Source organism: Trichoderma camerunense, assembly GCF_050948025.1.
Source record: "Trichoderma camerunense strain CBS 138272 chromosome Unknown V8C40scaffold_25, whole genome shotgun sequence".
NCBI classification, from domain to species: Eukaryota; Fungi; Ascomycota; class Sordariomycetes; order Hypocreales; family Hypocreaceae; genus Trichoderma; species Trichoderma camerunense.
The window spans coordinates 1-24768 of record NW_028145345.1 but is presented as its reverse complement, the minus strand read 5'-3'; the positions used below and the strand labels follow the sequence as shown (position 1 = coordinate 24768).

General features: G+C 46.8%; 7 protein-coding genes and 1 non-coding gene across 8 annotated transcripts; 2 read left to right on the top strand and 6 right to left on the bottom strand.

Moving 5' to 3' along the window:
* Window positions 1-309: 309 nt before the first annotated feature.
* On the bottom strand, window positions 310-1277 carry V8C40DRAFT_283751 (glutathione S-transferase family protein; the record flags this gene model as incomplete). Its single annotated transcript, XM_083222025.1, has 3 exons — window positions 310-1037; window positions 1099-1210; window positions 1266-1277. 3 exons carry the CDS (start codon window positions 1275-1277, stop codon window positions 310-312), a joined length of 852 nt encoding a protein of 283 aa, XP_083067857.1.
* A 2323-nt stretch (window positions 1278-3600) lies between these two features.
* V8C40DRAFT_283749 (alpha/beta fold hydrolase) lies at window positions 3601-4656 on the bottom strand (the record flags this gene model as incomplete). Its single annotated transcript, XM_083222024.1, has 3 exons — window positions 4160-4656; window positions 3822-4085; window positions 3601-3757 (listed from the first exon to the last, which is right to left on the bottom strand). Exons 1-3 carry the CDS (start codon window positions 4624-4626, stop codon window positions 3601-3603), a joined length of 888 nt encoding a protein of 295 aa, XP_083067856.1. The 5' UTR covers window positions 4627-4656.
* Window positions 4657-8117: 3461 nt separating this feature from the next.
* V8C40DRAFT_257490 (metal binding domain of Ada domain-containing protein) lies at window positions 8118-9504 on the bottom strand. The gene is made up of 2 exons (XM_083218506.1): window positions 8454-9504; window positions 8118-8268 (listed from the first exon to the last, which is right to left on the bottom strand). The coding sequence occupies exon 1, from the start codon at window positions 9230-9232 to the stop codon at window positions 8576-8578; it is 657 nt and encodes a 218-aa protein (XP_083067855.1). The 5' UTR covers window positions 9233-9504; the 3' UTR covers window positions 8118-8268; window positions 8454-8575.
* A 2978-nt stretch (window positions 9505-12482) lies between these two features.
* Window positions 12483-13623, bottom strand: V8C40DRAFT_257486 (carbohydrate-binding family 9-like protein). Its single transcript, XM_083218505.1, has one exon. The coding sequence runs from the start codon at window positions 13552-13554 to the stop codon at window positions 12865-12867; it is 690 nt and encodes a 229-aa protein (XP_083067854.1). The 5' UTR covers window positions 13555-13623; the 3' UTR covers window positions 12483-12864.
* A 1080-nt stretch (window positions 13624-14703) lies between these two features.
* V8C40DRAFT_283747 (uncharacterized protein) lies at window positions 14704-16340 on the bottom strand (the record flags this gene model as incomplete). The annotated part of the gene is made up of 2 exons (XM_083222023.1): window positions 15472-16340; window positions 14704-15407 (listed from the first exon to the last, which is right to left on the bottom strand). Exons 1-2 carry the CDS (start codon window positions 15857-15859, stop codon window positions 14704-14706), a joined length of 1092 nt encoding a protein of 363 aa, XP_083067853.1. The 5' UTR covers window positions 15860-16340.
* A 1050-nt stretch (window positions 16341-17390) lies between these two features.
* Window positions 17391-19102, bottom strand: V8C40DRAFT_278005 (peptidase S28; the record flags this gene model as incomplete). The annotated part of the gene is made up of 2 exons (XM_083221020.1): window positions 17391-17868; window positions 17928-19102. 2 exons carry the CDS (start codon window positions 19100-19102, stop codon window positions 17391-17393), a joined length of 1653 nt encoding a protein of 550 aa, XP_083067852.1.
* Window positions 19103-20211: 1109 nt separating this feature from the next.
* V8C40DRAFT_t199 lies at window positions 20212-20310 on the top strand. The gene has a single exon. It is a non-coding gene; the product is annotated as a tRNA-Ser (tRNA).
* Window positions 20311-23298: 2988 nt separating this feature from the next.
* V8C40DRAFT_270713 (uncharacterized protein) lies at window positions 23299-24258 on the top strand (the record flags this gene model as incomplete). Its single annotated transcript, XM_083220211.1, has 2 exons — window positions 23299-23777; window positions 23853-24258. 2 exons carry the CDS (start codon window positions 23299-23301, stop codon window positions 24256-24258), a joined length of 885 nt encoding a protein of 294 aa, XP_083067851.1.
* Between the last annotated feature and the right edge of the window lie 510 nt (window positions 24259-24768).

The window sequence follows — 24768 nt, the reverse complement described above, 5'->3', positions numbered from 1 at the left end:
CACTCTATTATCACGTTAAATTGTCGAGTGATTTTATGGATATTTCGTTACGCCGTTTGGACCATTTAGTCTGCCCATGTTACGTTGGAGAGCCAGAACCGGCTGGCAAATGCAATGTTGAAGCGCATCACTCATTGGTTACTAACTGTAACAGTTTCGGAATAAGACAGAGGTATGGTTATTGGATAAAGTGCGTTATTAATACAATCTCATATGTGTTAACTTTTGACAAGCAGCCCATGATTGATGGGTCTCCCAGCAAAAGCTGGGCCAATTTCTATCACGCCGGGCCAAATCGACGACAATGACTTAATGCAAAACTGGATACACTTTTTTGAAAGCCTCTGTTTTTGCCACATTTGACCACCACTCCCTCGTTTTCGGACCAATCTTGAAATCTGGCACAGTCTTTTGGATCAACCTCTCCAAAGGACCAAAGTCTTGAATTGCTGTCACCGGCGTATCTGCTCCCATCATGGCATGTGCAAGCCACGGAACCGTGTTGTAGTCGGCCTCACTGACTCGAGAGCCAGCCGCAAAGGGTAATGCGATCAGACTTTCCAGCTTATCGAGGCCTGCAGCCATGGTGCGGTACATCTCATCTGTCATATGATAGAGACCCTCATGTTCGGGTCCAACCTTGGCGCGATACAGTGATGTAATGCCAAGATTCTCCGCAGTTTTCGAGACATAGAATGGATGTTCAGGTTGTGCGGCAAGTTCCTTCTCCAGACGCGCCTGGCGCCCCTCGAGGAATCCGTTCCAGCCACTATTTTTCTTGGCTTCCATCTCGGCAGGATCCCGTGCCTGGAACAAGATGAGATTGGTAGTCATTGAAGAAGAATGCATAAGTTCGAGAATTTCCTTGGAACGTTTTTCATCCTCCGGTACAAGGGTCTTGGTCCCATGAGAGTCGATCCATCTCAAAATATCGGCGCTTTCAATGAGAGGCTTGCTGAGCGATGGAGCAGTAAGAGAAGGTACTGTGCCATTGGGATTGATGGCGATATATTCCGGGGCGAAATTGTCGCCAGTTGCTAAAGCAGAGACTTGTTAGAACTGTCCGTAGCGGCGATAATATGAGGGCTTGAGACTTACACAGCGTAATCTCTTTGACATCGTAATCTACATTTGCTTTGAGGCCCTTCTCTTCAAGCGCAAGAAGCATAACCCCAACCCATTGGCTTTGCACCGACGAATAAATAGTGAACTGAACAATTATATGTTAGTATGAAATTTATTTTCATTGTATGCGTTATAGCTACCTTTTCAGCCATTGTGTGCGATCGAGATGGAAGATATCGACTAAAGTGGAAATAAAGTTCGGAAGTACTTTTGGATGCAGCGATAAACTGTGATTCTGTTTTATTGTTGTTTCTGAAGTTTCTTCTCGAGAAGGCATCTATCTTTGTGTTTATATATCCCTACGCCTTCTCAATATCTCCATCTCAATGGAATCAACAAATGAACGCCAAGAAGCCATATGGAATCGAATCCTGATCACCGCCCACTGGTGTAATTCTCCCAGCAGACTCGGGCACAGCTATGAAACCTAATTACGTAGGTTACCGCGGACGAAAAAAAGTTTGTCAGCCATTTGGGAGTAATTTTCGCGCCGCATGAGATGAATTAGTGGCCAAGCTAGTTACGAAAGATACACTGGGGTAGATTGAACTTGTGTTGCACTCTTAGAATGCTGAGCTGGCACATGTGCATTTTCCTCAGCCGCCCGAGTTCGTCCGGAAGCGAAGTTTTACTGCATTGTTACCAATCGAAATACGGACGACTTGGCATTCATAGGCATGTTTATGTCTTTAAATTATGAAATAACCCGACAGCCGAGAAACAGGATTGGCAAGCATTAACTCTTTGGCTGCAATGCTGCCGCTGACATCACACAACTCCGTGTTGAAGTCATTACTATTAGAGCAAACCACAGACAAGCATCTCGCTGTATTTGCCCAAAAACCATGATGACTAAGAACACAACCACAACAGCATAGCAACGACGGATTCAGTCACTTGCATTATCCACATGTGGGTTAGGCGGCCATGGTGGACATGGTTCGCCTGCAATAATTGTTGCTTTGGAACTGCAATAAGTGCGGAAGCTTCTTTGTGGAGCCCTCATGGGTTTCCAGATGGAATCTTTCTCTCAGCACGAAGTGGCAATCTTCCAGTTGGCTTTTTGAGCATCTAACGGCCGCCCCCACCATCCACGCCAACATGAGCTTGTCTGTCGCCATGGCTTCTGCTAATGTGGTGTTACCCCAAACGCCACAATCGACAGCTCGATGAATATCCAGCCTAGCCGAAGAGCTCTTGATTGATTTGCCCCCGTAGGGCTATGAGGTGTTTTACAACTAGTGCTGGCACTATCCTCGTGAAAACATAACGCCCATCACCTCAGCATCAAACTAGAGTTGATCGTCGTTAAGTATTGCTTTGGAGACATACCGTACTAACGGTAAATGGCAATAGTATAGGCGAGCAGTGTTAGTTACTGCTCCAGAGACTATCCTGAAGCAATAGAGCAACTTGTGGGAAGGAACTCTATGCAAGCCACTGTAAGTCAGTATAGACTGTCTCAAATTGGCTAATGGCCGGAAGTTGGTCCCGCGCATTTCCACGATGAAGGACCCTTTAGTGTATGAGTGTCGATAAAGCGATTACGCGTGACTGTCTTGTGATGACCATGTAGAATATCGACAGCCTGAGTTCTGTATAAGAAACGAATATGTTTGGATGTCTATTTCATCGACGAGAATACGAGGACATGCTTGCCAAAATCGCGGGGAACGGAAGCTGAGATCACAATGTCAGCGCGAACTGTACGAAGAGTGTTGTGAAAGCCATGCATAGATGAGAACATGGAACTGATTAACCCTGTAGACCTAAACAATTTCCTTGTATTCTATTCTGTGTTAACATTTTATACACAAAATTCTTGCCGTCTTGGAATTTTATGGTATTTCTGGATGTTGCATTCCTGTACAGCGAGCACACATAGATGTTGACGCGTATCCACCGAAACATTTGGTATTGAGACTCTAACACGGTCTTCGAATTATCATTATAGCAAGTATTTTCTTTCTTAATCTCACGCAGTTGGAAACTAGAGTAGAATTGATGAGAGTTTTGCCTGCCATCTTCGTCAGCAAAATCACTTGCCCCAGATAACACGAGTCTCACCTCGCTTACAGTACGACCAGACATGTAAAGCATGTAAGCCCCTGTATGCAAGATGACGCGACATGACTCTCGACGGGGTTTCTCCGCGGCCTAAAACCCCTGCAGGGGCAAAGGCGGATGTTAGCCCAACAAATTCGGTCACTTTCAAGTCTCTTTATGTTCCAAGTAAGCACTGGTGTGTCTTGGGAAATAATTAATAAACTATCTTGGAGAAAGCATTTTGGTGGACCATGATGGATTCTCGAGCAGTTTACAAGTCGAATGTCTTTGTTTAAGGCCGCAAGCACAACGATTAGGATTTCTCATTTACAATGTGAAGTATTACAATTGAGAACTATGTACTCGGATATATAATGTATCACACTCCTTTCCTCTTTTCTGGCACAATGCCTTAGATGTAATATCTTACTAACATCCTTTGCCAAGATGTTTGGCAAGGAACGGGAGTATATATCCCACCATCTGATCTAGGTTGCTGATCAATGTGAAATGTCCAGCATCAAGCAGATGAATCTCAGCCTTAGGCAAGTCGCGCTTGAAAGCGTTTGCTCCAGGTGGAATAAAACTAGATAGACGTATTAGTCAGTTTGCATCGACAAGGGCCGGAAAACTCGGTTGTCTTCTCTTACATCGTATCTTTCTCGCCCCACACAGCAAGTAGTGGCACCTGAGACTTGCGAAAGTACTCTTGGAACTCTGGATACTGCTTGACATTGTTCCGGTAGTCATAGAACAGGTCGAGCTGATAGTCATCGTTGCCTGGCCTGTTTGCCATGAGAGTCCAGTCGAGCCACCAGGATTCAGGCTCCAGAGCGGCAACGTCCGTAGTTCCACCAGTGTATTGCCCCTCTGTAGTATTAAATGAGAGAACTCCTTCCAAAGCCTCACGATCACTAGATTGTCGATGCTGTGTCAGTTATCATTGTACCTTGCTTATACACAACTGGTGAATATGTGAGTGTCTTACGTCTTGCTTCCCGATGCCCAGTATTTTTTCACGGGATCCCAAAATGGGCCTAGGCCCTCATCGTACGCATTGCCGTTTTGCGAAATAATAGCCGTTACGCTCTTGGGGTTTCGTACAGCAAGCTTCAGGCCAACAGGAGCACCGTAGTCAAATATATACAAAGCGTACTTCGAAATATGGAGAGCCTCCAAGAATTTCTCGGTAACATTGGCAATGTTATCAAATGTATGGGGGAACTTGGAGGGAACAGTTGTGAATCCGAATCCCGGATAGTCCAAGGCGATTACATGATAGCTCACCGCGAGGATCGGAATTAGGTGGCGAAACATGAATGAGGACGTAGGAAATCCATGAAGCAGTAGGATTGTTGGAGCATCAGCTGGACCAGCTTCTCGGTAAAAGACATTATAATCTCCAACCGCAAGATGGTTGACGGCCGGTATAATAGCTGAGGTGATATTTGCCATTTTCGAGTTTGACTTGGATACAAATCAGATGGTTACCAAAGAGATGTTGAAGAAAGCTATAGAGCATAACATGATTGGGTTGCCAATGAGACATATATTTATACTTTTCGACTTTAACTTTTGGGCTTGAAATGAGGTAAACGTTGTCTCCAAAGTTGTCAACTAACCTCCTGGCCCCAACAACGCATCATAGGCGGCAGTAAGACATCCGCCGCCCAGTTAGTATTATTATGGTGCTGACATGCATACCATTAGCTCTGCTAGTTAGCAGCCTTGCCCCTTTCAGTCTCTCAAGAAACAGTTCAATTGCGGTGGTCGTCTATCGAATTTGTCTATTCAAATGACGACATGTCTGTAATCTCCGTTGATGAACATGCTGAGTAAGTTTTATAGAGCGCTGACCTAAAGCATGGTCCGATTTCGTGGGTTTGTACCTGCAGCAAGCTCAAAAGGTGTTTGCCGCGCTATTCGGAAATAGCATCTGCCCGAACTAGACGTGCGCCCGTTTCCTAGGTATTTTCTCCAGAGTCATACCATAGTGATAAAGCAGATTGAGTGCCACGGTTCCCTTTTAGGAATCATGCTGGAATCAAATGGCGTTGATGGTGCAGCCAGTGATTTTAATTGGCGGCAGAGTTGTGCCAGTGGCAAAAGAGTGGCCAAGTTTGGACACAGTTTAGTTGCCATACGTTACGTGGGAAACAGTTTGCGAATATAGACCCATTGATGCTTAAATTGAACGACCTCTTTATCAGCCGCCTTCCAATGCCGTCTTTCAGAATCACGGTAATCAATAATGAATCGCATCATCAACGAGTGCTTTTTAATACAGATTTAATAAGATGCCGCCATTGGGTACGCCGACAATGCCGCTGTGCCGCACTTCACACACTACGAGCTGACTAGCCTCTCAGCCGTATCACAACATCGCTTGGTTTTTCTCAATGCAGGTATGAAGCATATAAAGAGTTGAGCTTAGAACTATACTCGAATAGAGACAACTAAGAAGGTTACTGTCATTTATAGAGAGTGCGCACTCTGTTACGTCGTTGCAAGCTGTTTGTAGTGCGATCATGACGACGACAGAATTGTTTGGCAAGGGTCAGGGGCATGCCGTGTACAGCCACTTTTGCTTCATAGTACAAACAACGCTGTCCAAGTATTAGATTTGCTCGGCCATAGAAGAGAATGCCGTAGTCAAACTTAGTTCGTCATCGCTCACACAGTTTCGAGTTGACGTCCCCTGTCCGCTTCCTGTTTTCTCGAGAGCTCTCGTTCAAAGCTCATGCACGAAGAATAGAAATCCTATGTAAAATCTATCGCTACCAGCGGGGGAATGTAGTAGTATCCGTTCTCTTGCCTACGACAAACTGCCACCAAAGCCGGGCGTAATTTAGAACCTATCAAAAAGGGGATCATGCGTGAATTTAAGTATCTCACCCAGAGGCTCGGCAATGAGACGAGTGTATTTCGTCGTACGCAACGAAAGGCAGCTTGCTGTAACTGAAATATTTTAAATGGAAGAAAACAACGCGTTTCAATGATATTCTTTGGAATCATTCATGCCTGTTGCTGTTGCTTTTGATGTGTATCGCGATGGTTCGCGCCCAAGTTTCTGGCGAGTCATTCCTCGCCACTGTGCGTGATTGCAGCAACAGTAAGAATCAGGTTACATGCAATCAAATACATTGATGATCTGGTAGGAGTGAATCTATCAGAGTGGGCTTCTTTTGCTATATAAACAGTCTAATGGAAGACGATGAATGTTCTTCTGGCCTAGCAGACAGAGTCTGTGAGCCTATCAAATCTCGTGAAGATGCCTCGATAATGACGGGCTGGATTTTACTTTCTTCTACGACGAGTGTTTTGACATTTCCCATTGGCTCCTGAAAGATAAACACGGGTCATTGCTGGGGGCAGCAGAAAATTTTATTAATAGCCAGGATATCTCCCTGGCGCCAACTACGAGTAGTGGCAAACCATCTGTCCCCCTCTCCTCGCCGATGAGAACGGAAAGGAGATCTAATACATGACAATAACAATCATACAGCATGGTATACCGTAAATATACCTGCTGTTTAGTCTTTGTGACACTTTATTGATGCTCTTGATCACCATGTATGGCCAACACGCGCGTTCGAATACAATGGATATTCAAATGGCTGGGAGCAGTGACTGCGCTAATTTATCCAGTACAGACAATATGATACTACCACGAACATGTACTTGCAGCCCCTAAATCTCTAGAACAGCAAATCCACAAGCTTGACACACCCCTCTCCCTTTGGCGAGTGACGTGTGTCATTCATGACGACGCCACACAGCTCACAACACGGCAATTGACGCGTAATTTACGTGGAATGTTGTGAAAAAATGCGAACATTCCCGGCCTCTCTACTTTAGTATTTAAGCCATTAGCAAAAGGAATCCCTGGAGAAGCATTGGTAGAAGTGAGTTCTTCGAGGAGCATTGGTAGTGGGTTCCTCGAGGAGCATCGGTAGGGATCTAGAGAGATGTATAGCACCATGCCCCTGTGAAGATGCATTATGCTACGCAAGCTTATACAGATTTTTTATGAAAATTTGTCGCGTCCAGACCTTTACTACCATTTAAATACGGTCTAGTTCGGTTCAGTAGGCAAGAATCGGTATACCAAGTTGTGATAGTGCTTGTAAGACATCATTTTCCCATTTTCAATCGTGCTACATTCTATTGAAGCCAAGTCTGAGATGAAATTTCATAACTCGTCGTCCGTCAGGGTATGATTTATGTTGTATCTTGTATTTACCACAGATTGAGTGAGAGCTAATGTGATCCACGTAGAGCTTGATATGCATGCAGCACGCCTCCACAAAGTCTTTGAAGCCATTGACGATGACGTTGATCAGTGCCCCGGCAGTTCGTTTCTTTAATTCTTTCATATGACCTCAATTTGAAGAGGCTTTCGTGACCGGACAATTAATATGCACTATTATTATGCCTATGGTCGGCTAACTTTTCGGGCAAAGGCTGCAAGTGAGCGGTTGGCTGTAGGGCGCAAATAGTTACTTCTTATGACAAATCTCACGCCGCCTTCCCAATGAGAATAGTTCTGAAAACACAGGTGTGTCGAAAAGCCGGGGAGATAAATCTTAGCCGACGCGAGGCGTTGCTCAGGCGGGTGGCGTTGGATCGGGCGTTGAATCAGGATACAGGAGGGCTCACATGCTAAGTCAGGAAGCAACGCCGCGAGTGAGTTTTTGGGGGAGACTTTGACCAAAGAGGCTAAGTATCGACGTTGGCCAACCCCAGCTTGTCTGCAAAGAATTTGGCTGCCTTGCAATCCTTGACCGTCAGACTCCCTGTGGTACGAGAGCCAGCTGGGCGCCATCCCAATCCGACGCTAACCAGTACCTTGTTGGGATGATTGAAACACATGTGATTTGCTAGCTCAGGTGTTTGTAGGATATAAACTGGGTGTCGGTTCGCTAACCCTAAGAAATCGCTGCTATTCTTCTTCATGCTAGCATTAGCGTTACATGGCGTTACTGTGAGAACAGCCGGGATGATAATACCGCTGAGCCTCTTCCTTTCCAGGATTGTGCACCAAAACCGTTCAAGTGTGATGCCGGAGATCGACGAAGAGCGAGAGCCGCCGCCTTGGTGAGTGAGGGCCGCCCCTAATTCCGCTACTCAAATCCGAACACGTGGAATGCACTCATCTTCCTCAAATTGTCGTGCCCGTCCTAATGCAATCCGATGTAACACTCTATGATTCAATCATGAATCTTCTCTCATGGACATTTTCAATTGCTTTTACCTGGCTGTTGACTGCTTATTTCTATAAGGACGGAGAAAGTGGACAAGGCGGTTGTGGTGATGAAGCTCCACATCAGAACTTTTATTTCAACAACAAACGACGATTTCTCTGTTCTGTCATTCTTCGTATTACCTCGTCGCACCATATGTACTAATTATGGAAATAAAAATCCCCACCAACGGCTAGACTGCCTTCATCGGGGATCTTGAAAGGGTTTTCCGTTGCTGGATTCTCTGTATCCGCAAACTTATCCGTCAGATGCAGCCAATCGACTGGACCATCAGCTAGCTGATCCAGCCAATTCATATCCTGATTTTGCCCCTGTACCGTGTTCCGACACATCCTCAGATACTGGACTGGAGTCACGCCAACAAACTTCTTAAAGACTCTATGAAAGTACCATTTCGAAACGTTGGCCTGCTTCGCCATCTGGCTCAGGCTTAACTGGCTGGGACCAGTGTTACTGACTGCTGCTCTCTCCCACTCCTGTAGTAATTCCCGAATCTTCTGAACGGCGGGATCTTCTGGCATACAGCCATCGAGTTCCGGTTTGCAGCGTTTGCAGGGGCGAAAACCTGCTAGCTGTGCTTGTTGTCCCGTTACAAAGAATAGCACATTGCAGCGGCGAGGATGTCTGGATTTGCAGACCGGTCGACAGTAGACTTTGGTGCTGCGCACTGCAGTAACAAACATTCCATCAGCACGAATATTACGCTCTTGTACAGCCTGCCAGCGTGAATCGTCGTCTTCGAAGCTGGCTGAAATCGTAGGCTGGAGAGAGTCTGGCGAGTAGAAGATGTTTTCCATGGCCCTAACAAGTCATCCAAAAATTGTTGGAGGGCAAGGCAAGAGAGTAGTAGACTTAATTGGCAATCAATAGCCTTTGGGATTAGTTGTAAGTATGTAGAACGACTACTGGCAGATGGAGGCCGGTGGGAGGCAGCTACTTAGTTATATGCCGACCCCTTCTTTGACTCAGTTAGTAGCAGCCCTGCAGTAGATCCAAATACGGCAACATAGCCCAAAACCGGGTCAGCGGCTAAGAGAGCGACAGCTTACGGGCGGCACGCGAACGGCGAGGAAGTTTAATTTACATCCAATGGTAATTTGTCCACAATTTTGACAGCCTCCCACGCGAGCCCTACTAAACTAACATGTAGTTACTAATAAGCCTATCCGTCTCGGATCTCGATTGTCAAAGATAGGAAGGCTAGTGTAGTAGGTCCTCATGCTTTTCTGCCTTTACTGCCTTGACTTCCTTTGCTACCTTTACTGAAAGCAATGTATGCTATATTTACTGCCTTTATTACCGCCTTCATTACCTCTGCTATGTCTGTCGCTATAAAGTTATGTTGGTGTAAAGCTCTATCCGTCATGATCGGTAAGGGAAGGGCGCAGTGAAAGACTCAGTCTTGTTCTGTGCCTAAGGTAAGAATTGCCAATTAAGTTTCATATGCTCTTCATGCCATGAGTTTTGATTCAAACAGTTGAGAGAAGACACCCACTTGGTAAGTCCTGTCTTTACAGAGATGTATGCAGACACTACCGTATCGACATGAAATGTGGAGTGATACCCGATTTTACGACACATCAAGACGAACCGGTATCTACTTTCTAGGCGAGTTGATTCTCTGTGAAATGGCATAGTTGCATCGCATATTGGGACTAAAGCTCGTACACGAAATCAAGGGGTCTTTGCCATAACTTCGACATCAGGAGTGCCAAGAGGCCAGTCAGTTTTCTCGAAACGCCCCCCTTGCCTTGAGCGCTAAAATAAGATGATTCCTTAGCAAAAGCCAATATTGGTCCCCTGTTATACTTCATAGTTGCCGATTCGTGCCAGTTTATTTTTATCGTAGGCAGTTTCTGTATCAAGCTTAAGGTCATAAGCGATATTCCATCCATTAGGTTAGTCTCGGCGTCAGCTTTTCTCTGCCTCTTCCACATAGTCATTAGATTCATAACTATATGATCATGTTTGCCGTCTCTATGCAACTGTATTAAGGCTTTGTTCATTGTTCAGAATGGTCAATAATAAAACAAAAGACACATTGTATTGGATCTAACCAGGTGGTCACGGGCGCGGACGCTTCACCATTGTCAATGTTTGTGGCCTTATCTACTTTGGAGTGTCTGAATAGCAACCTCGCGCCTCTTGAAGTTTGCCAAGGGTGAAAGACTATTTTCAGGGATAATTTGGGCTCGGTAGACGAAACCGGCGACTTAAGCCTTACCGGAAAATCGACGGCATACGGAGGCACAGGGCACGGCGTTTCCTGGGGACGGAGTTTTGCAGAATAGTTGCCTCTTGCTGTTCATGCAACACTACTTCAATGGTGCTGATACGATACGTGGACGCATTCTAACGCTTCAAACACGGCCTGGTTGTCAGCTTCGTCATTGCTGACCAGGAATGCGCAACATGGCACGGCATCCGCAGACAGGGTGCTTTTCCTTCAACCACTGGTTTGTTTAGCCTATGTATCGGATAAGATCAAAAGACGACTCATAGATGCTTTAAATAGTCATAAAAGTTGTATCTCCGTCAGGAGACCAGCTCATGTCTCAGCCGCTCTGATGCGCAGCTAAGCGCATAGCCCCGCCTCTGCAGAGCCGCTTCAATCTTCCTCTCTGCTTCTCCGCATTCATGATTGATGAACTCGCAAGTCTTTGACTGGCGTCTGTGAGTCATCCATAGGCAGGAATAGCGCTGAGTGACGAAGGGGAAAGCGTTACAAGGACTGAAGCTCCAGACGAGAACAAAGGCGCTAGAGAGTTGCGTGACTAGACCATTACAAAGAGAGAGAGAATAAACTATAACCGCCTTGGAGAATATGGTGAACTAAGCTGAGATTATCTGTTTCAGAATAGAACCTATCGTGGAGACGGAAAACAGTGATACACGATTCGGACGAAGCGATTCGGACGAAACTACCTATGTATTCGGACGAAACTATCAGACGGAAAAATTATTTCCGAAAATAACAGTCAGCTAGTAACAAGACGGAACAACCAAGCTAAAGTGTCTCCAGAGTGGTTATCTAAATGGCTGCCTAGTTATACGAGGCGGAGAGTGCTGAACAACGATAATTTTGGCTGCGGAGTTCGGCCAACAACACAGGCCAGCACAGGGGTTTCTTCGTCTTCGATATGTATTTCGATCTGATAAGATAGAAGTGATGATGGCAGATGAGGGGCGAGGATTGGTAGGAATCGCATCTAACTACTTAAATACTAATACTATTCAGATATTAGAGCTATGTGGAAAATATCGCGTTCGTATGCTATCTTTCTCCATCCACTAAGGCGTTGGATAAACTACAGCTATCCAACTTCTATTTCTAGAACGTGGTTCTCTATTCGCTCCCTATGCTAGAGTATCAAGGCAACAGATATCGCCAAATTCGTCAAACTCTAGTCCCATCTATTCTTTTCCGCCTCCGGAAATACACATCGTCGAATCCACCTCGCGAGTTCCGCCATATCATCCATTTGTATTACCGGTCACATCTCGCAAGTCAGCTAAGCCAAACACGATTCCCCACCGGTGTCTTAACCGGGAAGACGGACATGCAGAAATTCTCCGGATGGCTAGTCACGTTTAGCTCGGCAGTGTGTTCCTATGGAACCTATGGAACACTGATCGCCAGTAGGGGTGTGAGAGTCAGAAAATGGCGAGAAAAGTCAGCCTTAGAGAGGCTGACTTTCAAGGCTGATCTTTTATAGCTGAGCTCTTATATCCAGCAGTGACTGGCTTTAGTGGACCACTACAACTTATTATGTTGTTTTGCGTATCGATTGTATGAAAGCGAACAGATGATATCTGCTGCAGCCGGCAACACACCGAGAAAATTTCGGGATGTTTAATGCAGTACAGAAGAGCTATGCGAAGAGCTCCATAACTTCAGTCACATTTTTTCCCGCTCCATGATACTGATGTGGTAAGCACGATTGAGCTCTGATCATCAATTGATGCGAGAGTTACCGTTTAAGCTTGTTTTTTCTTTCTCGATCTAGTAATTCAGTCGCTATTGCGGTGTCAGCAATCACATGCATTAATTTGTCTTGGGGGTGCTGCTTCTTGGCATGATCTTTCACTCCAACTCACAAAATAATGCTGCAATGCAAATTATTACTTTACAATAGAAACTCTGCTCGGAAGGACGGGTATTCTCATGCCGGTGAACGGAATCAGTCGCCGACAAAAAAATTCCCAGATATCGGATTAACGCAGCACTACGATTCGAGAGCAACAGAGCACAAATCCAGTGAGCTCATTGTCAATTGAGGCCAAGGAAACAAAATAGAAGCATATTACTCAAGTCAGAGCATTCATCATAGACAATTACATTAGATCAAGCATGCCGCATTATATACATATGCTTTGTAATTCCGCTTTACGGCTCGCAAACATCAATCGTAAACCCAAATCCCTCCGCTCAAATAAACTTGACATGACCAAAGAACTTGGTAATATGGAAGCTTGCCTGGTCTGGCGGCGACCATCCACCAAGAGTCTGGTTAGGGTAAATCTCAGGGCTGACGACGGTTCGGAAAAAGTTCATCCTCCAATCTGTGCCCTTGGCCTTGCCGACGTCGACATTGAAGATGCCCAGAGGGACAGTAACAGTGCTCTTCCAAGTCTTTGCGGGCTTGTTGAGGACCGTCTTCGCGCTGAAGCCGTCCGTAGCGGGATCTGAGACGAAAAAGTGGTCGAAGGGCGCACCGACCGCGCGATTCTTTGAGGGGTTGTAAACGAACGCCTGGTATGTGACGTTGTTGGGGTTGACCTCGAGCTCGACATATGTCTGAGGGTCTTCGGTGCCCTTGTAGAGGAAGGCCTCCATGACTTCGTACTCCCAGATGTCGTCGTTTGTGCCCTGCGAGGCGTTGAAGAAGTAATTGACCTCGTCGTAGGCAATGAATGAGAGCTCGAGGCTCTTGTCCGTGTAGCACAGGTTGACCTGCGTGAGCGGGAAGGGCGTCAGGTCGGGCACTGACTTGCTGTAGCTAATTGTGCCGACGCGAGGACACGAGGGCACATTGACACTGGGAAGCTTCGAGTAGGTAGCTGAGGCCGTCGCGAGGAGGCCAGCAGCAGCGGAGAGAGTGAGAAGGTGATGATGCATCTTGGACTATTCTTGCTCTTGGATTCCTTCTTGTCCTATTCTTCTAGCGCGGAGCTGTCTCCCTTCTTCTAGGGGATTGAGGAGCTTCGTACTTATATCTCGATCTCGTCCGCGTCACACAAAAGCTTGTGGCAGACCAAAAGCTCGCAATGTGCAGGCTTCAGGTTCAGCTGTGCTACTCATATGTAAATGGCGGAGTGGATGTGACGTTACAAGATAGCCTTTAACCCGGCTAGGCATCTCAAAAGGACCAACTGTAATCGTTCTCGGCCGTTGCTCGCCGCCATCCCTCGAGCTAAATTCAGCCACTTGCATTTTCCAGCAGCTGCAATCGCGTGCGAAAGGAATTAATCCTAACCTTGCTGCTGCGTCGGAGTGGTTACCTTTTGTCGAATCAATCCTTGGGCAATACGCGATGTATCCAATCGGATGCGGACGCTGCTATGCAGGAGGACAAGGGACTGAGGAGGATGAGGCCCCCATACCGTACGAGTATGCTGCGGGGATCCGATCCGTCACTATTTCTGTGTGCGAATCAGGGACTATTTTGTACTCACTGTCCCGTGCATATTACAGTACGAGTAATCCTTCGGGGCCCATCCTACGTAGGAATGCCGGGGATAGGCAATTAATAGGATACAGCTTATAGACTAAAAATATGTAGGTATAATAGAGGACAGAGTAATACGGAGTATGTGATATTACACGTGCTATTACCCCAACAATTGGAGAAATAATGCGGAGTGCAAAGGGTGTAGTAGCGCGATTGCGACTCCATATCGACCAGGGCATCTGCAATTATTGGCCGAACAGATGGGATGTGAGGTAACATTGACGATAGGATAGTGGCCTGAGCCCAATGGCTTTTAGTGTCAAATACACCAATCGCTGTTACATTGCATTCAATCACGAGAAACACGCACGGCAAGGGACGGGACGGGAAGTCATTTTGGACAGTCAATATCCACTTTGTGGGCGCCGTGTTCTCGACCTATTCAGCTCATTCTAATCACATGAAGGGCGTTTAATCAATGCCCTCGGTCAATTGACTCTTTGTAACAGTTTAGATATTGAATTGGTTTAGCAATCTATAGAATTTCTATCAAAAAAAGAGCTCTCGGCATCCATTCTAGAACCAATTGGTCCCGCTTATAGACGGCCTTTTCGTCCATCTTCTGCAATCTTCAAGACAGGCTTCAGGTTGGTGGCTCGCTCCCAGACGCTAGGCAGGCCCTGCTCCTTGCTCTTCTTCTCCTCTCGCACAAACCACTCTTCAACAGACTTGATACGATTAGGGTGAATCTCGTCCAGCAAAGCAAAGTCACGCTTAATGACACCGCGGTTTCCAGTGCGCGTGTACTTCCACATGTTCCAGAACCCGGTAAAGTTGTCTCGCACGTTCATTGTGCTCGGGTCTGAGAGATCAGCGTTATAGCCGGCAGCAGTCTGCCCGGAGCCAAAGGGTCCTGATGTCCAGTACGTATCCAAGTCAACGTCAACATACTTTGCGGGCTTGCCAGTGACCTTTGTGAAAGCCTTGGCCATTTCGTGGTAATCCACAAGCTCAATGGCGACTTCGAGATCCAGGCCGTTGGAGCGATACTGGTGGTCAAACAGCCAGCGAACGTAGTACTCGCAGTCGTCGAGATCAACGTGAGCTACAGCGCCTTCTCCAAGAGGCACCTTCCAGGTGACCACTCCGTCTTCGACAACGGGAGACATTGGCGTGCGCATGCCGAGCGCCATCTGGATGTAAGGGCCGGTGGTGAAGATTGCAGCGCCCATCCGCTTGGCAATCTCGGGGTCCTTGTTCTGCTGGAGGATCCATTCGGCGATGCGGCCCTTTCCATCATCTGTTTCACAGGTTAACGTCTCATTCGTTATCGTGCAATTAAGCAGACAAATTATTTCACTGACAATGGCCGGTTCTGAACTTGGGATCGAATCCGCTCTTCTTGTACACGTAATCCAGGTTGCCATAGACGAAAAACTTGATGCCTTCTTCCAGCGCAAGCTCGTATGACCGGATAGCCCAGAACATCTCAGTCTTCTCGCCGCTGTTGAACCCATCAATGTTCACAAACGCATACTGGGCACCGCGAAATCCCTTGCGGAGATCAGCCTCGCTCGCAAAGCTACCTTCTTGAGCTTCAACGTTTCCCAGGGAGAGGAGCAGCTTCGATCTGGCCGAGGTCGCGTCTCTGGTCAAGAATCGCACCGAATAGGCGCCATCCTTGACGAGACCGCGGACGACGGGGATACCTTGGGCTCCTGTTCCGCCAACGACAAACACGAGGGGTGCCATCTTAAGTGAGGATGAGTTGTGATGAGAGTATGGAGAGTAAATTCACTGCGGGTTGGTTTCACAGCTGATCATGCTTCTGGCTTCTTCATCTATTCAGGTGCCGGAGAGCTGGATATTTATATCGGCCATTGCTTCCTCATTATCTCTTCTATTGCATTCGTTCTTTGCTGCCGAGGCGCCAACTGATATCATATTACTGATCATCGTGTCACGCCGTCAGAACGCGCCCTTGAATGCCCTCGATTGCCACTATAAAGCGATGGCTTTCCGTGGCTTTGAGTCTATCTCCAGCCGGTGGGATGGCTGTTCAACCGGCATTCCGTAGCGATTCACAAGGAACGGGATCCGACAAGACGGTGCGACTAGGCCAAATTAGGTGTCTGTTGCCTCGTTTTCTAGTACGGCAGAGACATATGAGGCGGAGATCAGTAATCCGTAATTCGGAGTTTTTGGATTACTGAACGTGCAGGGTCACCAATTGCCGTTTTCTTGCGCGGCAAGATCTGCCCTCCCTATTTGTAACGATAGAGGCTTTATCTCCCGGGAATTATCAAGTAATTACTCCGAATATCCGTTCCAGAGCATCTTCATCACAAAAGTATAAATGGTAGAAATCGCCACGACGTTTCGAGCTTTGTCAACTGATGGCAAAGATTTTAAATCCGCTGCATTCATAATCCATAGATGGTGATGACGATGGATGAATCACCACTTCACGGTGCGGCGTCAAGCAGATGAAAATAAGACGGATTGCAAAAGAGATGCGCGCCGGTAAGATCTTTATCTCCTCAAATCCGGCGGATAGAGGTAGATCTAGTAGACGGTCGAGTATAATAGATGCACGTAGTTGATGTAGCTGCAGCGAAAGGTTAACCCTTCTTTTACTACCTGGAGGACATCGCTGTTCTACTTGAGAATATGCACTACTGGCAGAAAAACCGAGACCGGGAAGACTGTGAACACCCGCGAGTTGAACCATACGCCTACAAAAGGAGTAGCTGCTGTATCTACATTTCTCTACTATATCTACATTCCCCTACTATATCTATATTTCTCTTGTTACTGCTATTATATCTACATATGTCTAGTAACTGCCACTATGTCTACATTTTCCTAGTAACTACTACTGTATCTGCATTTCTCTAGTAACTGCTACTATATATATATATATATTATAAAGTTCGGATGCTGGCTGAATTGACGTTCTACGAGTTGGTTAGGTGCTCCACCGGATGTATGTACGTTAGGTAGTCATTATGCGGTCTCGCTTTTTCTGACCTTCGCTTGCCAAGACTTGGGTGTGTGGATAAACCGTCCAGTCTGCCAGTGACACTCTAAACGTGTGGGAGGGTCTTTGTGTTAAAAAACAAGGTTATAAGTTGTGGTCAGCATTGGATGACCTTCATCACACCAGTCACATAAATAGCGCATGCTTGCAAATCCGATGGCAGAACCCGATTAGCACGATAGTTGCTATTGTGACGAGAGAGAAAAGGTGTAATAATAATAATTCATGAGCCCGTACTCTATCTTACAGCTCCTCCATCGTCTCGTCTTCTTGATTCGAATGCCGACTAGAGCTTCCCTTTTCCTCCTCCCACTCTTTCAGCCAGGCCTGAACAAACTCAATCTCCGCCTTGTGTGCTTCCGTCACTTGAGGCGGCGGCAGACCTGGGACGTGCGTATCCTCAGGCAGGCCAAACTCATCCCAGTGGTGCACGCCCCAGTCAATCAGCATAAACGGCTCGCTGGTAGTTGACTTTCGGTCGGGAAGGCCGGTCGCATGTGGTGTAGCAGATCGCCATGGATCCTGCAATCCATCTATAATCGCCAGGCGAGGGTAGCTAAAGTTGAAGCCTCCTAGCTTGTTGATGGACTCTACATCCGGGGAATAGGTGATGTTGAAGAGTATTTCGCAGTGCGACGAAGCAGATTTGAGGGTAACGGCTCGAGAAATCATAGGAAGCTGGTCTTTCGGGGTGCCCGAACCAGTGACAAAATATCCCCATCTGGAAAGATTTCAAGTCAGCAACACGACAGGGCATAAAGAGGATAGGATGATACTCACTGTGTGCAAACCTGGTAGGCCCAGCTGCGCAGCCATCCAGCTTCAAGGCTGGAATCAGTAGAGATATACTTTGAAGAGAAACATTCCACGACGGATTTGCCTTTGCAACTCGAAGACTTGAGATTGCGCTTAACATAATCTCTGACATAACCGATGTAGTTGAGCATGCGGACAGAAAGGACCTCGGCTTGAGATTCAAAGCCTGCTTGGGCGACGAGATTCTGCACAGTTGGGATGAGATGAGTTGTACTGGCAAACAGCTGAGCGTTGGAGGTGATGACCGCGCAGTAGATTCCGAGGGAAGACACGTCCTCTTCTGGGTCCCAGTTGGTGGACTGCAATCCACTGAGACCGCGGGAGATGGTAGTAGCAAAGTCATCGTCGTCGAGATCCCCCAGGCCAAACAAATCTTTGAATTTACGCACATTGGTCGCGTCGTCGCCAAAGAGGACAGAATCAACTATATGGGTGAGCTTTTGTGTCGTGGGTCCGCAGTCTCCTGGTGCATACTGTCGCGCCGCTTCAAAATAGTCCCATAGATCCTCAACTGCGGCTGTCACGCCAGACGATGAGATGGCGCCCCAGTAGACATCAGGATACAGTTTGCGCGTAAATGCAGCAAAGGCGCCGGCATAAGAGCCTCCGTAGATGATCCACGGAGCTGCAGAAGCGGTCAGATCTAGGTGTTCTAGACCAGGGAACTCAATATGCTGTGCAAAGTAGGCAGTATCGGCTAGAGCCTGCTCCGTTGTGAGAAAGCGCAAGTTCTCTGTCGTTAAGTCGGGAACGGGGAAGCTGGTGCCGTAGTATCGATGTTCCATAACGAGACCGACGCCTCCCGTCGCCTTTGTCAGAATAGGCACAATGCCATGCTGGAGATACGGCAGTCGCCCATCGCTGTCGAATTCGCCAGAGTGGAGGACGATAACAGGACCTCCAGGCTTGTAGTTGGACGTGTCGAGCCAGTATCGTAGCGGAAATGAATCGCTCGAATGCGGCTCGTATCTCGATTCGTTGTGGAAATGGTCGATTGGAACCGAGAAGTTGTAGGCCTTGATGTTGGGGTATTTGTCCTCGAGCTGCTTGACCGAGACGCGCTGCTCATGATCGTGGAGATTTTTGGAGTGCCATGCGAGATTGATGGGCACCAGAGCAGCGGCCTGGCCTGCTGCCATGACGCCGACGGCGCCATATTTGGCGAAGCAATTGAGCAACACCATTTTCGGCCGTTATCGCCTAGCTGGAAGCTCCCGCTACGACTGTAAGATGATGGCTAAGGATACTGCAGAGGACGATTGGCGGTTAGTTGGAGATGTCAAATGACATGGTCAATGGAGAGCACGTGAGGGAGGATATGTTTGTGCAGTGGTGCTACCAACCATATGTACCTTGAGAGGTAATTTGTTATGTCACAGGAGACTCGCAGCTCCGAGCTGGACCTTTTGTATCCGGCATCTTGGCGTTGAGCTGCGATAGCGCGATGGCGGGGAACTTGATCGAGCTGGATTAGTCTGATGGGGTCTGGTAGCATTACAATGGGGGGTTTATCAGTGTCAATGAACATGAACCCCAGATCGGTGCGTGAATCCTGGCGCGCCTGGAAATGACCCTACCCGGCACCAAACAAGAAGAAAAAAATGGCGAGCAGCAACACTGTAAACGCAATAGAAGGATTACTATTAAGATGACCTGATGTGACTTCATTTCAGGCCATTGATTGGCAATGGCAACAGATGGTTTGTCATCTCTTGAGATACCATATCTGGTGTTGGATATAGCTTTGATGCAGGACAGGTATTGATAGCGTGTGATGGTGAATGTCTATTACCAGGAACACGATAAGAGTGAAGATTTCTGAGCTTAACGAAAGCTAAATGTGACTCGGATGAATTCAAACTTTATTGCTACAAGCATTGACGATATATACCTCCGCAAACTCGAAGACCAACAATTGGGCTGGGTGATAGCATTCTGTCCTCCTCATGTGGGCGAGAAGATCTTTCGAAACAGACAGTACAAAAATGACAAGTGTATACTGCTGTCTAGCTGAGTCTGTGCGTCTAACATGAAACGATGAAACACTTGAGCGACCATTCGAGCAATATGAATCATGCAATTATCACTGCGGACAAGTATAAATACGCCCTTCAGCGATGTGATGATGAAGTACTAATGTTTTGAATGGTGGATGTATTTATCTTGCGGAGTGAATGAGAATGAGCGATCAGGTCGCGCTTATTACTTAGTCCGAATTATCCCGCACAATGTCATCATCAGATCATCAGGCAGAGTGGCTGAGTGGTCTAAAGCGTTAGACTTGAATTAACACGATTCTCGCTATCTAATACCTTCGGGTGCGCAGGTTCGAACCCTGCCTCTGTCGTTGCTTTTTGCAATTTTCTCAAGCTGGTTCTTGTTTGTTTACAATTCTTTTTGTTCCTCTTTTTCACTTTTTGTTTCTTCTGTCTCTATGAGCGAGTCTGGAGTCGATTCATACCCCATGTGTCTGTAATTAATTGAATCGGTACAGCACTCGCAAACGCCGTCATATCATCAGCTGCTCTCAAGTCTACAATGCCTTACTTAACCTGTGATTGTGTTCCATGTGAGCAATGCATACGACCGCCTCCAGACCAACGGAGAACATCGTTGCGACGACAAATGCATTGTGCATTCAGATGATGCTTGGGATGATAACATCGCCAGCTTCCTTTCTGGTCCTTCTTGGAGATCGCCTATTCAGCACCCCAATTGTGCTACCCAGCATCCCGCAAAGCATATAACACCGAATAGTAGACAATTATATGGATAGTACTCGAATACTGTAGCTATAGTAGTAAATAGTGATGGCAGCAGATGCTTACAGAATTGCACACCTACTACCTGATACTCACTTTACCTAGGTAAGTAAATGCCCGCAGTAGTAGATAAACGACTTTCTTTCACATCGAGTTTCGATACTCGAACTCCAAGTAGTCGCAAGGGCGCTTAAATATGTAGCCACTCCCTTCTTTTGTTGCCCTAAGCGCTGGGTCCTGTTGAATTTCGCTATGGGCAGCGTCAAGAAACTAGCCAATGATCAGGCATCAACGCCTGCTTCCCAGCATGGCACGAAACCCAGTACTTCCTACCAGAGAACAAGAACAGGTGAGATATTTCTCGCTATTTCCCACTTGCAAATAGCAACTATCCTCATTTATTACATTGTTTCTCTGCCTCGCACTCTCTAGACAGGCTGAAAATTGAAATATGAACAGCGCCTAAGCCCAAGCTGCTAGAGAACCGGACAAGGGCACCAGCTACGTCTGCAGCGATAGTGACCCCAGAAAAGGGCAAACGAAAGGCCAACACAACTTCTCGCGAAGATGAAGCCACCAGCACCAAACTTCAGCCGCCCATAAAGGACAAAATAGTATTGGATACTACACCCTTACCGCAACAGTTATCTCGGACAGCTTCCACAAAGGCACAAGATCTGACATCTTATACATCTGCTGTAGCTTCTAAGCTTATTCCACCACATGCGGAAGCTCCCACAGCTCCATTCCTCACAGCCATAGATTTGGCAATGACGAGTGCGGCGAGTTAGGCTTGGGTCCGAAGAAAAAAGCGACTCTCATTGGGTGGGTAAATCCTTTTCTCGATCCCCATGGAAGGCCAAGACCTAGGTCATCCAGATTGCCTGTGGCGGCATGCGTGTTGCTGTTTTAACAGCAGATGACAGGTTCATAACATGGGGGTTAACGACGGTAAGCGCACTCGGAAGAGATATCAAGTGCGATAATGGATGGGGAATGAAGTTCGTTAATGGCGATGACGATGATCTGAACCCTCACGAGTCTACCCCCTCAGCAGTTTCCGATGATCATTTCCCGCCCAACATCAAGCTTGCGCATGTCGCTGCAGGTGATAACTGAAGCTTTGTGCTTAGGTACCTACCAACACTGGCTTGGTGTACGGATAGGGTTCTTTTCATGTGGGTTCTCGCCCCAACCACGCAGCTCTATTTAGTTGCATGTACTAATTCATGGACCAGATTTCTCAAGGAGAAATGCGATTTTGCTGACCCCTCGTCAGATCTCAATATGCACCCACTCGTCCCTAATTTGAAGGGTATGAGTAGGATTATATACGGAGCGAATCGCTTCCTCGCCCTCAACAAGTCGGGCAAAGATGTTGTCTGGGTCACCTTGATGGAGGACAGCTCGGCATCTAATTCTCAGCACAACAACTTCGAGCCGAGTTGCTTATTAGTCAAGACGAGCATGGCCAATTATGCATCTGTCTTCAACCTCTTGCAGTTCTCAACCTCGGTCGGATCAACCACATCGCTTGTGTGACAGAGCGCACACTTTTCATCGATGAGAAAGGACGCGCATATGTCATAGGGTCTGGCTCATCTGACCGGCTCGGGCTCTGTTCTGAGGCACATCAATCTGTTGCTCAGAGACCACGCCGGAAGGCAATGGGTGAGTGCAGTTTGGTGCGGGCAGATGCCAGAGGGCAGTTTTCTGTCGTCGCGCACACATCCGTCGACGAGTTGCTTACCGTGTTCCTGCTGTGTTGTGGGGCTTCTTGTCCAACGGTTTCTCTCTTCTTCATATGTGTGTGTTTTATATCGGTTTGACCCACAGCGCAGGTATGTCTCTTATAGATTGTCAATGTCAAGCTGTTTTGGCGGCTAACTGGGAGAGTTGGCTTTTTTCTAGATTATCTCCATGGATGGAGAAACGCTCTCGGTTACCGTCGATCGAATCCACTGCGGGATGAATACGACCTGCTTGATAGCTGGGGATTACCATCACGTTTGCAAGATTGAGCACTGCCATTGGTGACCCACAACACCGGTGGCCAAGCCTTTGGCGTACGAGTACAGATTACTACTCGTATTAGATGCTGACGGGCTTCTCAACGGCATTGACAAGGCGCGTGCTTAATTTCTGTCTGTGCGCGCTGGGCTCCGTCTTGTGTTATTAGCCGGCTCCTGGCAGTTGATGAATCGCGGCATTCTGGACTGCTTTCGGAACACTAATATCGGCTCTAAGCGGATTCAACGTCGCACTATCGAATTCTTTGCACGAACTGACAGGGTCTTGCCACGTGATGGCGCCGAGCAGGGGAAATTAGCCCAAGACGTCAGAGATGACATTTCCCATTGTCATTTAAAACAAAAGGAGCTCCTTGTCAAACGGAGGCAAGCTGAGGCGTTGCTGGGTTGAGATTCCATCGCGAGCCTTATTTGAGCGGCGACTGGCTGGGCTTCGACGATACGGTCGCCGGGGGCTGATGCCAAACAGGAAGAAACAGAAACTGATTACTGGAGACGGATTTGGGGCGCGTTGATCGCGAAGCACTCTGGCGGAGGAGTTCAATGGGGAATCAGTCCCAGTACAGCCTTGACGGACGAGGAGGAGATAACGAGGGGCAGCGTAGCCGTTCAACCACCGCCACGAGAAGCGAAATCGAGTCTGAATATTACCGTGACAGCAGAGGCAGAGGCAGAGGCTACTCCAACCGAACAGCCCGGGACCGCACTTCCGTATTCCAGCCATCCGGGCCTACATTTTTGAGAGAGGCCTCACCACCGGCAGCCCCAGCAACGAGAGATACCAACCTCGACGTATCGAGCACCACCAACATACTCCAGAAGGCGGGAGAGTTTTACGATTTTCGGTACGATCATGTTGCTCCGCCAGCGCCCATCCCAACGGCTACTACGATTTGTGGACTGAGAGCCCGGATATTTTGGCTTGTGCTGGGAGCTGTTGTGTTGGTTGTGGCGGTTGCCGTAGGGGTTGGCGTTGGCGTTGGACTTGGAGCGCAGAAACACAAGTCAAGTGCGCAACCCAGGTACGTTGAAGAAGAATTCTCTTCTCAGGTTCACATCAATGACTATCTGTACTAACGACAATCTCTCTACGACAGCCCTGCAACGACGTCTACCGGGTTACCACACACTTCGACTTCGATCCCGACCGCGACCTCGACTTCAAAGACGCCCTCTGCAACCAAGTCCCCCTTGTCCGATGTACTCTCCTGCCCAACCAGCAACGGCACTCAATTTAATGTCCCTGATTCCCAAAAGACATTTTTACTCATCTGTGGAATAGATTACAGCGGTGCGGATGAGGCTGAAGACTTGACTAGTGTATATACCGTTGGCATGGAAGACTGCATCACGAGCTGCGCCAACTATCCTGGTTGCACGGGATGTGGCTGGGGTATCCTCCCAGGCGACGGCAGTTTGCATCGCTGTTGGCTAAAAGGATCTCTGAAAAAGACACATAAGGAGAAGACAGGTTGGTACTTTGCGACTTTGGAAGGGATATGATGAATGAATTTCTTTTTATTTGCGATTTTAGCCTGCTATATAATAGAGGAATAAGTAAGCTTCCCTCCTATACCTACAGGTACCCTACCTTTTAGGTACTTAATTACTAAAAACTCCTACCTGTTTAACTAGCTATTAAATAAAATAATTATAATTTTTTTATTTATAATTTTATTTAAGGACTTTAGAAAAATAAAAATATTTATAAACTTTTTAAATAATTAAAATAAAATAAAATCTATTATTTTTAAATTAGTAATAGTTTTTTAACTTTTAAAGGAGGTAACTCCCTTAGGCTTAAGGATAAAAAAGGTTATAATTTTTTTTTTTATTTTTAAAAAAAAAAAATACTTTAAAAAAGCCTTTAGTATAAATAAAATACTTTTACTTAGCTTTAATAAAGTAAAATTAAATATAATAGTAATAGTAATTATAATATAAATAGCTTTAAAAAACTTTATTATTTTTATTTTTAATAATATAAAGGAAATTACTAACTTAAATAAAGTA